General features: G+C 42.9%; 1 protein-coding gene across 1 annotated transcript in view; it reads left to right on the top strand.

Moving 5' to 3' along the window:
- LOC126195767 (uncharacterized protein DDB_G0290685-like) overlaps nucleotides 1–14,070 on the top strand; it is a 94,680-nt gene extending 80,610 nt beyond the window's left edge. Inside the window, exon 2 of the mRNA XM_049934398.1 lies at nucleotides 14,018–14,070. Within this exon, the coding sequence (XP_049790355.1) occupies nucleotides 14,018–14,070 (53 nt within the window). The remainder of the gene's footprint in view (nucleotides 1–14,017) is intronic.
- The last annotated feature ends 3,012 nt before the right edge of the window (nucleotides 14,071–17,082 follow it).

Here is a 17,082-nt window from a genome sequence, read left to right as displayed (position 1 = left end):
CTAGCTCTGTTTGTAATGTTTTCTTATTCTTGTAATGTTTGTCAGATGAATAAAGTAGTATGTTCGAGTGTAATTGACCGCCACTCATCTGTCCTGTCCTGCGGGTATAGCAGGGGATCTCAGCTATGTCATATTTTTTTGGGGAACAAAAATGGCTCTGAGCACTATGGGACTCAACTGCTGTGGTTATCAGTCCCCTAGAACTTAGAACTACTTAAACCTAACTAACCTAAGGACATCACAAACATCCATGCCTGAGGCAGGATTCGAACCTGCGACCGTAGCAGTCGCACGGTTCCGGACTGCGCGCCTAGAACCGCGAGACCACCGCGGCCGGCGTTGGGGAACAAATGAACAAAAAATGAACAAAATTTTCAAACTCTAGAAAAGAACCATAAGAATAATAACCAAAAATAGTAGTCGAGCTCATTGTAAAGATCTGTTCAAAACACTGGGGATTTTACTGCTCGATGGGAATACATTTACCAGTCAGTTGTACACATCAAAAGTAACATTGGTAATTACTGCACAAACAGCTTTGTCCATGACCATGGAACAAGAGCTGAGCTCAACTTACATTTGCCAAGAAAAAATAAACATAAAAGTCAAAACAGCATTTTCTACCAAGGAATAAAACTGTACAATAAAATACCAAAAGAGATTAAAGGAATTGCAAAAATACACTTATTTAATACGGCAGCTAAAATGTATCTGTTATGCATTACATTTTATACAGTGAAGGATTACTTAGATAAAACGGTAGGGGTTTGGTAAAGAACAGTTATACAAATAAATAACAATAATGATTATAAAACATCCAACATTCCATCTAACACCTACACATTATGTTTTTTCCTTATTTTTTCCTTTTCTAGAAATACTTACCCGCAAGCTATGCATAGCACAATACTAACACCTCTTCCTCTTTCTGAGCTCAACACTATAGAGAGATGCTGACTCACTTTTTCAGGATTGCAGATGGGAAGTTGCAGCACAAAAAATGGCTCAGATATCACCTGTGTGTGTGTGTGTGCGTGTGTGTGTGTGTGTGTGTGTGTGTGTGTGTGCGTGTGTAGTGAGTGAAGTGTTATGAAACAATGTGTGTATAGTGTGTACAGTGACTGATAGTGAAATATGAGTGATCAGTGTGGCATTACATTATTTAATAATTTTTTTTAAAAAGTATTGTATATCAGGAATAAATCTAATGATTGTCTCTGACTAGAAGTCTGTAAATGTACGTGTATACGAATTAGCTTATTTTAAATTGGTCGTAACTTGTAAATAGTTTGACATGTCCCATATCCATGTAAAACCAGATCTACAGATGAATAAAGCTACTAACTACTACTACTACTACTACTACTACTACAACTTCACGACTGCATCTTCTGTATGTTCTGAAAAGCAGTTTTCATCCATTCCAAAAATCTTCGGGTCCCAGCTCCGTGAGTAACACAGTGTAGGTGCATTTCTTCCATTGCATTATCCATTTCTTTACCTGCAGCTCTACCACAGCTTTTTCTGGCATTTTTCGTTCGAAAACAGCCAAGCCAAATCCCAATTCTTTTTCTGTGTAACACTAAGCGATATCTCGTAGAACATAACGTCACAACCAGCGAAAGGTGCAGGGCGGCGCTGCAGTCGTTGAGTGTAGTCGGCCGGGACGTGCGTTGTGTGGGCTGCCACGAAATTTGTCGGTCGGTCGATAAATTGTGCGTGTATGCGTTTGTGTGTGTGTGTGTGTTTAAGGTCCTTGAGGAATTCAAAACGTTTGATTCTAGAGAGAAGCGTGTGAAGAACTGTGGTTCAGGTTTAGAAGAAAAGCTGACCATGTGTTTCATGGACATGTGCCTTGTGGAATATAAGACGTATTAGAGATAAAGTTAGTGAACTGCTTATAGATGTTGACTCTGAAATTATTGGTATATCAGAGCACCACTTAAATTATTTGGCAATTCAGTGGCCCTCCTTTACCCGGCTACAGATTAGCTGGCTGTTTCTCAAGGAGTCCCTTGTGTACGTGAAAAACAGTATTCCATTTGAGTCCATAGACGTATCAAGACACTGCACTGAACAGATATTTGAATGCTGTGTAGAGTTAGTTGAATTTAGTAAAACTAAACTTCTAACTGTTGTTGTTTATAGGTCCCCTAACTCCGACTTCAGAGCATTTCTAATCAAGCAAGAGAGGGTTCTTGATTCACTTTGTAGGGAGTACCAGAAACTAGTTACATGTGGTGACTTCAATATTAATTTTGTATATGATTGTACAAGAAAAAGGATGTTGATAGATCTAAATTCACACGATCTGATGCAAATTGTGTTTTTTTCAACTACGGTGCTGGGGAACAGTAGCACAGCCATAGACAATATTTTTATTCATTCTTCATTACTAGATGGTCATTCTGTTTGTAAGAGCGTGAATGGCCTTTCAGACCACGATGCACACATTTTAGCACTAATAGGCTTTTGTACTCAAACCAATGTCACATTTAATTACAAACTATGTAGGAAAGTTAACCCAACGGCAATAGTGAGTATTTTAAAAACTGTCAAGGAACAAGAGTGGCAGGATGTTTATAGCGCCGATAACATAGGTGATAAATACAGTTCTTTACTTAACACATTTCTAATGCTCTTAGAGAGTTGCTTTCCATTACACCATTTTAAACGGGGTACTAGCAGTAATGGGCAGCCCAGGGGGCTCACTAGTGGGATAAGGATATCATGTAGAACAAAGAGGGAATTATATCAAAATATTGTGAGTAGTCACAATCAGGCTACAGTAGCCCATTACAAACAGTATTGTAAGATGCTTAAAATGTTATTAGGAAGGGAAAGAGTATGTGGTATGCAAATAGATTAGCTAATTCACAGGATAAAATTAAAACCATATGGTCAGTTGTGAAGGAAGTGTCTGGTCAGAAGCACAAGGTCGACGATATAAAGTCACAGTAAAAATATTTCTGTTACTGATAAAACAGATATATGTACAGTATTTAACAATCATTTTCTGAGCATTGCTGGTGAATTAAATAAAAATTTAGTTTCCACAGGAAATCATATAACTTCCTTGGCAAATGTCTTTCCGAGATTGATGTCTGAAATACTCCTCTGTGATACAGACAAGAGGGACACTGAGTCAATAATTAAATCACTGAAGACTAAGTACTCTCATGGTTATGATGGAGTGTCTAGCAGAATATTAAAGTACTGTGCTGCGCATGTTAGCCCTGTATTAAGCCATATTTGTAATTTTTCCTTTAGGAATGATCAGTTTCCTGAGCGATTAAAGTATTCAGTAGTAAAGCCGCTTTATAAAAAGGGAGAACGGGGTAATGTAGATAATTTTAGACCCATTTCTATGCCACCAGTGTTTCCTAAAGTTATTGAAAAGGCTTTGTATGTAAGGATAATTGATCATTTTATATCATACGATTTGCTATCAAATGTACAGTTCGACTTTAGAAGTCGTTTAACAACTAAAAATGCTATATTCTCTTTTCTCTGTGAGATACTGGATGGGCTAACCAAAACGTTTCGAACGCTTGGCGTATTTTTTTATTTAACAAAGGCATTAGATTGTGTTGATCGCAAAATATTGCTCCAGAAGTTGGACCATTACGGAATATGGGGAGAAGCTCACAATTGGTTCATCTCTTACTTTAGCAACAGGCAGCAAAAGGTCATTATTCACAACGATGAAAACAGGTGTGATGTGGGATGTGAGTGTGGTACTGTCAAGTGGGGGTAGGGGGGGGGGGTGCCCCAGGGATCAGTGTTGCGGCCACTCCTGTTACTTATTTATATAAATGATATGCCCTCTAGTATTACGGGTAATCCTAAAATATTTCTGTTTTCTGATAACACTAGCTTGATAGTAAAGGATGCTGTGTGCAACATTGGCTCGGATTCAAATAGTGCAGTACATGACCTCAGTTCATGGCTTGTAGAAAATAAACTAAAGTTAAATCACAGTAAGACTCAGTTTTTACAGTTTCTAACACACAATTCAACAAAACCTGACGTTTTAATTTCACAGAACGGGCATATGGTTAGTGAAACTGAATAGTACAAATTTCTAGGTATTCAGCTAGATAGTCAGCTGTCGTGGAAACACCACGTTCAGGATCTTATTCAAAGACTTAATACTGCCATTTTTACTATTCGAACGGTATCAGAAGTGACTTATACTTCGACACGAAAATTAGTCTACTTCGCTTATTTTCATTCGCTTATGTCTTACGGTATTATATTTTGGGATAGCTCTTCCCACTGTAGAAGGATATTTTTGGCTCAGAAACGGGCGGTTTGGGCAATAAGTGGTGCGAGTTCACGAACCTCCTGTCGACTTCTGTTCACGAGTCTGGGTATTTTGACAATGGCCTCTCAATATCTATACTCCTTATTGTCGTTTCTTGTTACCAATATTAGTTTATTCTCAAGAACAGGCAACTTTCACTTGGTTAATGTTGTGTTGGCAGAAGAACCAACACCGTGTTAGTAGTGGAGGCCGAAATGCACGCGTTTTAGCTCACGCAGGCTGGCGTGAGGAGGAAAGAACTATATTGACGTGAGGTCTGGAACATGACAAGGAATTAGAATTCAGAAAGCGGACGTAATTAGTTTGATACTTAACTTTAATCCATTAATGATGAACGTCGCTCTTGACGGTACATGATTCACAATATTATCAGTTCAGAATACATTACTGAAGAATATGGCGCCTCGCTAGCAAATGACGTAGCAGAAGCCTATGCTAAACTGTCGTCTCTGCAAATGAGAGCATGTGTGGTGAGTGAACCATCGCTAGCAAAGTCGGCTGTACAACTGGGGCGAGTGCTAGGGAGTCTCTCTAGACTAGACCTGCCGTTTGGTGGCGCTCGGTCTGCAATTCACTGATAGTGGCGACACGCGGGTCCGACGTATACTAACGGACCGCGGCCGATTTAAAGGCTACCACCTAGCAAGTGTGGTGTCTGGCGGTGACACCACATTCCTCCCCCGCGAATCGCCATACGGTTGTAGTATAAGGCCTCCGTCCGCCGTGGGGGGGACCCCATGTTGTCGTGTGTGACGAGGTGGGAGCCTAACAACAGGCGAGGCTGCGCCACCAGCACCCTGCCATTCGGACCGCGGGGAGCTAGGGAACGCCTCAAAACCTACTCCAGCGTGCACACCAACCACTCCAACATGCGGTGTATGCGCCCGTAGAGAGACAGGAGGGGCCGAAGGGTCGACCTCCATCGGGCCGGGGCACCCGACGGGCGAAGACGACATATGGTCGGGAGCGGGCAAGAGTTCCACGTCAGAGGACAACTGGTCACGGGAAGCGATCGGCGGCACGTGACCCAGGGAGGTGACCGGTGGCTGAAGCGACGCGTCCACTGCGGGCGTCACCGGCGGGAGAACAGGCGGCAGTGGAGGCAGCGCGTCGCAATGGGGCAAAATGGAAAGCAGCGTCGGTAACACATGGGGCTGAGGTGAGCCAGTAGATGGGTCCCCGGGCGCTGACCAGACGGCACCTTAGCTGAAAGCAGAGGGCGAGCGGCAGATCCCGTGCGACGACAGAGGCGCAGCTGATTGAGATGCTGGCGCACCTCACCAGAGGCCCACAAATACATAGCGAGTCCGAGGCAGCGAAGAATCCGGCCTTCGAGCCAACGCCGTGAACCTCTATAGTGGCAGTAGTAGACAACGTCGTCTGGGGCAAAAGCAGGTGTCGGCCACTGCACAGGAACATGATGCGGCGAATGTAACAAAGACATCAAGGTTCGATGATGGCGACCGTGGAGCAACTCAGCCATCCAGCGACCATCTCGGGGCTGAGAGCGATATGAAGACAAAAAGAGCAATAACGCGTCCTTCCGAGAATGCGACTCTTTCAACTTTCTGTGACTTGAAAGTCCTGACCAATCTTTCAGCGGCACCGTTTGACTGTGGCGAAAACGGCGCGGACGTCAGATGTCGAATACCATTGGCCTTGCAGAATAACTGAAATTCTGTGGACATGAATTGTGGGCCATTGTCAGAAACAATAGTCTGTGGAAGACCTTCAATGCAAAAGATAGCAGATAACGCTTGGATGGTGGCAGATGACGTCGTGAAAGACATCTGGACAACAAAAGGAAAATTACTACAAAAGGAAAATTACTGAACGAATCTATCACAACCAACCATCGAGCATTCCAGAAAATGACCACTCCAGAATGGACCAGCAAAATCGATGTGTAAGCGTTGCCAAGGGGAAGTGGCTTTTGGCCACGCAAAGAATTTCCGCGGTGGTGCTGATTGTTGTTCGGTTTATGCCATGCAGGAAGAGCACATAGTTGTAATCGCGGCATCTATTCCGAACCAAGTACAGTGCTGACGAGCAAGTTGTCTCGTTCTCACTATACCCCAATGTCCTTGGTGGAGAAGCTTTAAGACAGAGGACTGTAACGAACGTGGGACCACGACCCTGGACTGATCATCATCTGAACGCAACAGCAAAACAGCACGTCGAACAAAAAGTCACTCCTGGTGAGCAAAAAATCGGCGGACCAACGGATCCCCGATCCGTGACTTTGACAAGGGCCATTGCGTAGCAACAAAACGCAGAACGGTAGCAAGGACAGCGTCGGCAGTTGTGGCTGTAGCTACACGGCGAAAATCAATCGGTAACGATTCGACCACGTCATCGGTTTCCGAATCAATGACCATGCAAGCAAGTTAAATTAGACCAGCGAATGAATTTCTGCACGGTATGTGGAGGTACAGGCTTGTTCGGATGAAAAAGCGATGTCAAAGGTTTATGGTCTGTGATTATGGTAAAGTGACGACCATACAAGAAGTCATGAAACTTTGTAACACCAAATACGAGAGCCAATGCTTCTTTCTCGATCTGTGAGTAGTTTCTTTGCGCAGACGAGAGCAATTTGGACGCAAAGGCAATAAGGCGATCGTGCGAGCCATCTTTGTGCGCAAGCAGAGCACCGATCCCGAAATCCGATGCATCCACCATCAACACAAGGGGCTTCTGGGGATCGAATGGCGTAAGGCAAGTATTGGAAAGCAACGCCGATTTCAACTAGCGAAAGGCGCGTTCGCATTCCGTCGTCCAGACGAACGGAACGCGGCGTAAGCGATGAAGCAGAGCTGATATGGAAGAGGCATGCACATATTTACGACAATAGTTAATTTTTCCCAGCACACTTTGTAGCTGCTTCAAATTCTGCGGTGAAGGCAAGTCTTGTATGGCACAGAGGTGTGTGGGACTGGGATGTATGCCTTGGGCATTGAGTAAATGGCCCGTGTATGGCAAGTCACGAGCGAAAATCACTCATTTGTCCTTCCGTAAGCGAAAACCATTTCGTCGCAAAACCTGAAACAATGCTCTGGGACTGGCTAAATGTCCTTCTTCCGTCTTTCCGGAGATCACAATATCGTCCAGATAGTTTGCTGCAGTAAGTACCGACGCACCAACAGTTTGTAGATATCGCTGAAACAATACAGGGGCGGATACGCACCCGAATGGCAGTCGTTTGGATTGATACAAATCAAATGAGAGCGTATGTAGTCAGTGAACCATCGCTAGCAAAGTCTGCTGTACAACTGGGGCGAGTGCTAGGGAGTCTCTCTAGACTAGACCTGCCGTGTGGCGGCGCTCGGTCTGCAATTCACTGATAGTGGCGGCACGCGGGTCCGACGTATACTAATGGACCGCGGCCGATTTAAAGGCTACCACCTAGCAAGTGTGGTGTCTGGCGGTCACACCACGGTTAATACTCGGCAGAAATCAAATCTTCATTTGGATCGGACTTCCTTAACTCTAGTGCAGAAAGGTGTGCAGTATACTGCTGCATCGATTTTCAATAAGCTACCACTGGAATTCAAAAATCTTAGCAGTAATCCACGCGCTTTCAAATCGAAACTGAAGAGTTTCCTCATGGGTCACTCCTTCTATTCTGTTGAGGAGTTCCTTGAAAAGTTAAGCTGATTCTTATTGTATTGCTGATAGCGTTTACTTAAACATATGGACTGGCTTTTTTCAGGTTCGTTAACATTTATTTTTATCTGTTATTACTTTTGTGGTGTCACCGCTAGACACCACACTTGCTAGGTGGTAGCTTAAATCGGCCGCGGTCCATTAGTACATGTCGGACCCGCGTGTCGCCACTGTCAGGATCGCAGACCGAGCGCCACCACTAGGCAGGTCTCGAGAGACGTACTAGCACTCGCCCCAGTTGTACGACGACGTTGCTAGCGACTACACTGACGAAGCCTTTCTCTCATTTGCCGAGAGACAGTTAGAATAGCCTTCAGCTAAGTCCATGGCTACGACCTAGCAAGGCGCCATTAGTTACTTCATGAATCTAAAGAGTCTCACTTGTATCATCAAGAATGCTGTATACCAAAGGACGATATAAAAGTTAAGTGTTCTAGTAGCTACGTTCTTTTCTTTATCACATTCATTACGAATCCTGTTCCAGACTTAACGCCAGACGGCGTGAGTTGACGCGTGCCCTTTCGGCTACTTCACTGTGGACTGGCTGCCTTAACAGTCCACTACAACTTTCATGTTGTAATATCATGTACTGACTCTTTCCATGAGCTTGGAGATTTGCTCCTCAATTTGGTCCTACGGAACTTGACGTGTAAATAAATGAAAATAAAAAGTGGAGCCGTCGGTGATGGGACAGACCAGTCCTGCATGACCGAGTAGTCGCGCATAAAATGCGAAGTGTGCGTAACCGGACAGCCTGCCCGCACTAGTTATAGTGGCCGAGCGTAGAGGCCGTGACCGTGTCCCAGGTAATGTTCGACTATAACAACGTTAAACGTGTCCTTATCCCTCCGCTACTACATCCAGCACAGGCTTCTCAATTGTGGTGTGTTTATAATCATGCAGAGTGAGAAAGCAAGTGCAGTAATAAGTAAAACTGTAACCAATGCGTAAATGCAGAAGAAACTATTGGGTCTAAAAAGCGAAATAAGAAATAAATATTTGTTATAAACGATAACAGTAAGTCTACAGGATACGTCTCGTGCCTAAACTGATCTATGTTATTGTGTTTCTAGTCGGGAGCAACTCATTTAAAGAAACACAGTTGTAAGATATCCCACACTGGCACACGTCCTTCAGGAATGTACGTATTAATAATAATAATATAAAAAAACAACAGTTCGTTGCAATGTGCACTAAAGAGATGATACTTTGAGAGTTGTTTCTGGTGAAGGGTTCAACGAAATAGGTCTACAATTAATTCATTTGGGCGCATATTATCGAGAACTCAGCGTTTCAGATATTATGTGAAACCTCTCTAGTGTAAGTAAACATGTCACAGAAGAGGTTGCTGCAGCTCGGAACCGGATAAGGCCTTCTGTTATTATCTAAGTTATTAATGAAACATTGTCTGCGACAGTTGCTATGTGGAATGATTTATGAAAAAGTTGCATTATTTGACACTTACAGCACATTACATAAACACAGATTGGTGTCTTGTGAATATCGTTTTACTTACAACCATATTCGCAGACGTTAAGCCGACGGGAGTAAATATTACTAAAGACGCACAGGAGAGGATGACTGATACGAATATTTTGTTTTTGTCTCCGACCAGGTTTTCAATACAATAACAGATTTGGAATATCGTGAGAGCGTTCCCTGTTGTGTTCCTCTTATAACAGTACTTAGCCACATTTGCGACGTTAAATGACACGAACAAAAGCGTCTTCTGCCCATGTTTGGAGCCAAAGTTCCCATTCGTCTGAACAGCTTGTGCACTACGCGAGAATCCGTACAAGCACTGTATAACGAAGTTGCTGCTTTCGTGGAGGACAAGAATTCTGCTTACAGATTAGAGGGGTGTGAGAATCAACTTGCAGGAAGAATTGTAGATTTTCCGGAAACCGTTTAAAGGGGGCAGACATGAATTAATATCCAGTTACTTCTTCGGTTTTACAAACTCGAGAAAATCTGTAGCGTCAAAGACAATGATTGTGATATCAGTTGAATTACCGCAGTTGCAAGTGCCGTTTCATGACGACACGGGGAAAGAATAGATTCGTAATCAATTAGTGTAGCTGGTGCATTTTGGGAGATGTGTATTTTCGACGGAGGTACAAGGAATTAAAAACAGCGTCCTGACTTGTCACTTCCAAACATAAAATTGCAGCTTTCGTTAGGCTGTGTTTCCCTTACCTCAATATGTTTAACACAAAGGCAAAACAACGAATTTCTTACCACTGTGTGATGAATGTGTGCAAGCTGTTCAGTTACAACCTGCGACCATTAACGTAGTTTTTCTACACTTTGTGTTTAGTGTCTCATAGCGAAACGGACGTACTGAGTGCAAATTAAAATACAGCTGCCCAAAGAGGACCAGTGCGGACTGTAGTTATCGTATGGCAACGAAAGGTGGTAGATATTCTAATGAGATAATGAGGAATTGATTTACGCTGGAAAAAAATACTTCCAGTTCTGACTACCACGTGCAAATCTGGCGTTGTAAATGCGAGAAAAGGTTATGGAAATGTTTCCGTAGGTAACGGATTAGGACGAGACATGGGCGGAAAAGTAAAACAAGTAAGAAAGGCTTAGCTTTGATATTATTGTTAACCGCCACCCACACAATTTGTTCAGTATGAGCATCCGTAGAAAGAAGTGATCAACAGTTGCTCACAGCAATTCCAGTGGAATCTCAGCAGCGTGTCCCTGTGTACCGGCATTCAGATCAGGTTGAGACCGAACGTGTCTCTGATAAGAGCATTCTCTTAGATATCCCAAAAGCCAAAAGACGCATGGATTCGGATAAGGTGACTTGCAGGCCATATATCACGAAACAACACTCCCGTGGAAGGTTGCATTAAGCAGATTTTTCACTGGACAAGCGACTTCAGGTGTTGCCTCATCTTGCATGAAAACTCTGGTTTACAGACAGTTCCGCTTTCTCGAAGTAGAAATCACATGCTGTACAAGGAAGTCTCGATAGCTTGCACACGTCTCGGTACATCTGACAGGCTCTCTGCGCTTGTCCTCTTCAAAGAAGAACGGACCAACAATAAAGGTGGTTGTGAATCCACACCACACAGTCACATACGGAGAATGCAGTGTCTCTTCGTGTACAACACGCTGTCCAACAGTAGGCAAATTCGGCAGTTCTGTGCAATCACTACACCCTGTACTGTAAAATGTCCCTCGTCAACCCACAGAATATTGCCTAGCCACATGTCACAAACTTCGATCTGTGCCAGAAACAGAAGAGCTAAATGAGGTGCTGCACTGTCTGAATCGTCTACATGTACCAGTGTCCGATATATCGGAACACTTTCCGCACTGTAGACTATTGCTGGACAATTCTCATGACACATGTGCACTAGTACTACGCAGGACACATGCTGCGCAGTCAACTACAGCAACAGCAACCTCGTCAGTAACTTCTACAGGGATAGGACACCTCCCTTTTCCAGATGCTACATCAAGCTCACCCGTGTTTCCTAATTTCGTCATCATTTAATGTATACTATTTAATGACATTGGGTCCATCCTCAGACTTTCAGCTGGTTTTATCTCTCAATGTTCCACTCTAACTTTCGTCATTAGCATAAGACAGTTTCACTAACAGTGCACGGTCTCTCTTCTCTAGAGTCATAATGTTCACTCACCTTATGGCTTGTCAGATGACAGCGTGAGTAGTGGGGCTGAGCCGTTTCTAGCCCCCTCTGATGACAAATTGATATTAAATTAAGTAAGGAAATTAATTGATCAATTAAGTACCCCTACTCCTAAAAACGTCATGGGTTTTCCACAGCCGGCATGTGGGTCCCACTCAGACAACTCCCAGTACACTCCCCACCAGTGGTGTAATACAAGATGGTCGCCTCAGGAAAAATGGTGGGAAATTCGTTCAGTCTGTGTCGAGCCGATGAACTAGAAGATTATCACAACAGCAGGTTAATATAATGTAAATCATAATGCATTAATCAATTTTCATAGATACTGTTTATTTATTTTTAACATGCCTCTAAATTGATGCTGGAGTTGAAACAATTTGCAAATATACTAATTATGCAGAATATTGTTTCACACATACTTACACAAAAATTCGCAGCTAGTAGCAGATTGACTAAAAAGGTTAGAACTAAATGTTGCATGGACTATTTAAACAATTTGTGGGGATATTGTTTATGGAATATTGTATATTGTTTAAACAGTTTAAGCATGGTGTGGTAAATTCACATAGTTTAGAAATTGAAAATGTCACAGGAACTAAATGTAACACTGCACACAGAGAGAGAGAGAAAGAGAGAGACCTTTGCAGATGACAAAACAATATTTAAACAATTTGCGATATAATTACACTTTATATTCCGAGAAATACAGCCACACTTGAACACACTCTAAAAAGATCGAAGCAGGTTCTGGCACACCTGTGAAAACTCCCAGTCTTTGTCCAGCCTTCCTTCTTGGGACGTTTCGTCCACTTTTGTGGGAAGTACTAAAGCCTACCTCCCTGAGACACTTCGTGCACTGTTTGACCCTTCAATACCCTCGAAAATGTTGCTTTACACAATTTGTTTCGAATACACTTGCACACAAAACACTGCACTGTAGTTGGAAAGTGTTATATACCTGTGCTGAAAGTTCTGACGCACCAAGCCAAGGCCAGACCTCTCTCTAGTCTTCAGTTCCAGTACTGACTTCTTGTCACCACTCACAAGCAGACCAGTTTTCTCTAGTGCATGGGGAACGAGAATATATCGCGCAAAATAAATTAATGCAAATACACTTGGAAATATATTGCATGGGAATATTGTTTATAATCTGAAACTAAGTAAAATGAGCGCCAATAAACGACGTCAAAACCTTAAAGACAATTATAATACTTGTGGGAGTATTGTTTAAACGTTTTCCACTAAAATAAATATATAATAATAAAAATAAAAATCATGTCAAAACTCTAAAGATGATCCTGCATCACGTAACAATATTGTTAAATATACTAGCACAGCAGTTTGCTGTATGAGGCACCATCGTAGCCTGGCACTGGTGGAGCAATATGTGCACCAGCGGCTGCAACTCTCTGCAGAGTGAACCAGTGACTGGAAGCGGGCTCTCCAGCCAGATCGTCGAACATGTCTAGCACAAAGAACGGATCAGTGGAACAAGTGAGTATTTCCAGAATGCGACAGAACCCAAATACAAAAGTGCACGAAATCTGTGGCTAGCAGACCAGTACCAACTTTTCCTGCATTCTGCGACCAGCATTCATCAGTAGGTGGGGAGGAACATCGCACTCCTGTTGGCTCCCTGGGTGAAATGGTAGGCAGAAGGGTAGAGGTTATGTAAACCATCATCGTCCCCTCATTCTTCCATCGTAAGTTCACCTGTGTCTTTGCTTGTTTGTATTTATGTCAGTTCTTTTTTTTTGGGGGGGGGGGGAATGAAGTGCTCAGATTCCATCTAAAGCATCACCAGTGATAGGAGCAACAATACCTTCTTCAGGGCAGCCTGCCATGTAAGTTAATTGCTTTTTTTCTGTTCATACAATGTACCTGTGTGTTCTGTAATTTTCGCATCCTCCTACAGCAAATTTTAGGCCATCGATGGGAGAGGCACTGCTCCATACTATCGAGCTTTGAACAGTTTGCTGATGTAACTTTTTTACTACTTCACCCCCTCCCAGCAGTTGTTTAGCCTGTAGATGGCTAAGGACTCCTTTGTACTATCGAGCTTTGAAAGGTTTGCTGACCTAATTCTTTTAGTACTTCCCCCCCCCCCCCCCCCCCGCTAGCAATTGTTCAGGACATAGGTGGCAGAGGCACTCCTCTGTACTATCGAGGCTTGAATGGTTTGCTGACATAATTTTTTTAGTGCTTCACCCCCTCTCAGCAATTTTTTGGCTGTAGGTGACAGAGGCACTACTCTATACCATCCAGTTTCGAACGGTTTTCTGCTGTAAGTTTAGTTTGGGACCAATTTTTATTCTGTAACAGGTATTACATTCCTTCTTTTTGTTTATTCTCGTTGCAGCTCTCATCTCTGAGTTGCTGGCTGCGCTGGACCGCCAACTGGAGGCAGAGTGAGCACTGCAGCAGCCTCCAGCAATAATATGCAATCTAGATCAGCATGAACGAAAGTGCATTTTATTTTCATAACGTGTAGGAGCTAGAGAATTTTTGTTCATGTAATATACCGTGGGTCTAATGATGAGGGCATGTAATGTATATACATTTATTTTTCGTAATATGTTGCATTCTGTTGGAGAATACGATTTTAGTTTGTATTTCTGTGAGATAAAGTATACGATTTTCTGTATGATTTTTTCTGTATGTCTCTAACATTTTCAAGAAATAATTACATTCATTATCTTATTGTTGTAGGCAGCGTTAGTGACCTAGATAGATGCCTCCAAGGAGAAGGCGCAGCCAGCATTGAATAAATGAGAAGGCAGCTGCTGAGGAAGTTGAAAGGCAGCGCAATCTCGCCCTTTTGGATGCGGAGGAGGAAATACTGGATTGAGTGGGAGAACTACCAGAAAGCCCAATTCAACTGCCAGTGTGTAAAAGGCGATTATAATGCAACTGTCGTCGTTATAGCACATTATTATTATTATTATTATTATTGAATGTTGCTAGTTGTTTCGGCATTTATTTCTTAAATCTTGAGCACTGCACCTAATTTGTTTCGTTATTCGTATGTTACAGATGCACCACAGTCATCACCAGCACCACAACAGCTAGCTGAGGCACAGGTACCTAGATTAGTGCTTGTGGGGCAGGAATCAAAACGCACCTGAGCGGTATGCACAGCTAGCAAAGCACCACTTGTGGTTGTGAGAGAGACAACTGTGTTTGCTGTGGCCTCCCCCAACAATAATCCACTGCCGCCGCTGCACTGCCAGCCCCGGCACCATTGCATACTGCCTAGCGACCTTGGGCAGTTCAGCCCAAGGGAGAAGAACGGCAGCTATCTCCCAGCCCCCCCGCTGGTGGTGTTGAAGGCTACAGCATGCAGCAGCATTGCTGGACACTGTCACGTCAACCTGGGTGCTCCCACTGGACCTCACCACTGCCCCCTCCTCCTACTCCAGCTCCAACTGTTAGCCTGTGCTGGCAACAAAAGGCATGCCTGCCTTAGTTAATACCCCTCACACCAATGCTGTCATCCACCAGGTAGACACAGTTGTCAGCTTCATCTTCTAGACATAGTATTAATGAGAGTGTTAATGATTATGAACCTGCTGCTAGCGGTAGTACAGTACGACATCAGATTAGCGGCATCATCACCGCTCTAGAATACTCGGCAGTTGCCAGGACCTTTGAGGGTCTATCTCTTTCACTAGCATTGAGAATCTGGCTGTCAGGTATTCTGACCCAGTCAGAATTCTAGAAGCATGACTCTGAGTGCTTGCGAATGAGCTCCCGAAAACCACAGATGATTCTAGATTTAATGACCTTAAATGTAACTCAGTACTATGCTGTGAGTTGACTTACCTTCCCATACAGCAGGGTGTTGCTCAAGAGAAAAGACTGTACTATATCTGGAGCATCTTGTGTGATAATGGCATTACATCTCAGAGGACATCAGTCGGTGAATGGTATCATGAACCCATCTTGGTTGTTATACTGCCCCAGTTTCCCAAAATGGAAGTTAGAGGGTCAGGTAAGGCACTCAGCCAAATACCACACCTCAACAGTGCTATGCTGCAAGTTGACTCATCCTCCCATGCAGAAGAGTGTCACTGAAGAGAAAAGACCACACTATATCTGGGGCATCTGAGGTGATAATGGCATTATATCTCAGAGCACATCAATCGGCGAGTAGTATCATGAATCCACCTTGGGCGCTTTACAGCCCCAGTTTCCCGAGATGGAAGTTAGAGGGTCAGGTAAAGCACCCAGCCAAATACCACACCTCAACATCCATATATCATGTCTATGATCCAATTGCTTTTAGCCTTGTGCCTACTTACTTTATTTAAATTGCTGGGCATTGTCATTTGTCTGTTCTTTTACCTTTATTTATTTGTAGTGTCAATTAAGCCTAAGACGATTTCCAAGGTGCTAGCAATTGATTTTAGCCTCGTCTGTACTTAATGCTATTTAAATTCTTGGGCATTGGCATTTGCTTGTTCTTTTACTCTTATTTATTTATTGTGCCATTTAGCCCTAAGATGATGTCGGACCTTGGTATCTGTCAACCTTATTTTGGTTACTAGCGCTCAGGTGCAATATTGCCGGGTCTATCCCAGATTTGTCATTAATTGAGAGCTTTTTTATACTGTATTTTAGTAGTAGGTTTGACAAGTGCACTTGCGTATGGTATTTATTGTGTTTATCCCTTCCCCCTTCCTACTCCTTCGTGTAAACTGATTTTGGCAAGATTGCTAGGTGGCCTCTGTTATTACCTATGTAAGTTTTCCCGCTGCTGTAGTCATAACATGTTTTGACCGGCAAGCGGCCCATGTTGGCGAAGGTTTGAATGTGTTTTGCGCTGTTGATGTTGGGCCTTGCCGTGCATATATTTAGTCATGTACGTGTTGTTGTGTTCAGGATTTTAGGGCAATTTTAACTGTTGAAAATTTTATCACTCTTTTAAACAAGGTATAGGAAAGAGTAACTTCAACTGAAAATTTATTTGTAAATTATACATTTGTGCTTCACATTTAAAAATTTAACTGTATTAGGTGGAAGTATGTAGTTTAATGCACAACAATTATTTGTTAATGTATCAAATTGTAATTAGTTTTTAAGTTTCTCTGTTTACCTGTGGTATTACCTCATATTGTAAGCAGTTTGATTTGTTTGTGCCACCGCAATATGTAAGCCACAGTGTAATTTATTACAATTAATTACTTGTTTTGGGGAAATAAACCTTGAATTGTATGTCCCCTTTTCATTAATCGAATCCCATCCAAATCGTCCGCTCAGAGAGTGTAATTTTTGGCGTCATTCCTTCTGAGAAAAAAAAAAATACTTTTCAGGACACTGACCTGATCTTTCTTCATACCTAAATTAACCAACTCCTCAACTAGAAACCCACTTAAATTATGGAATAAAGTGGATATGCGTCATGGTGACTTATACTTAAAATTG

Source organism: Schistocerca nitens, chromosome 7 (assembly GCF_023898315.1).
Source record: "Schistocerca nitens isolate TAMUIC-IGC-003100 chromosome 7, iqSchNite1.1, whole genome shotgun sequence".
Taxonomy (NCBI): Eukaryota; Metazoa; Arthropoda; class Insecta; order Orthoptera; family Acrididae; genus Schistocerca; species Schistocerca nitens.
The sequence above is the reverse complement of the archived record's forward strand: the minus strand, read 5'-3'. Positions and strand labels throughout refer to the sequence as shown.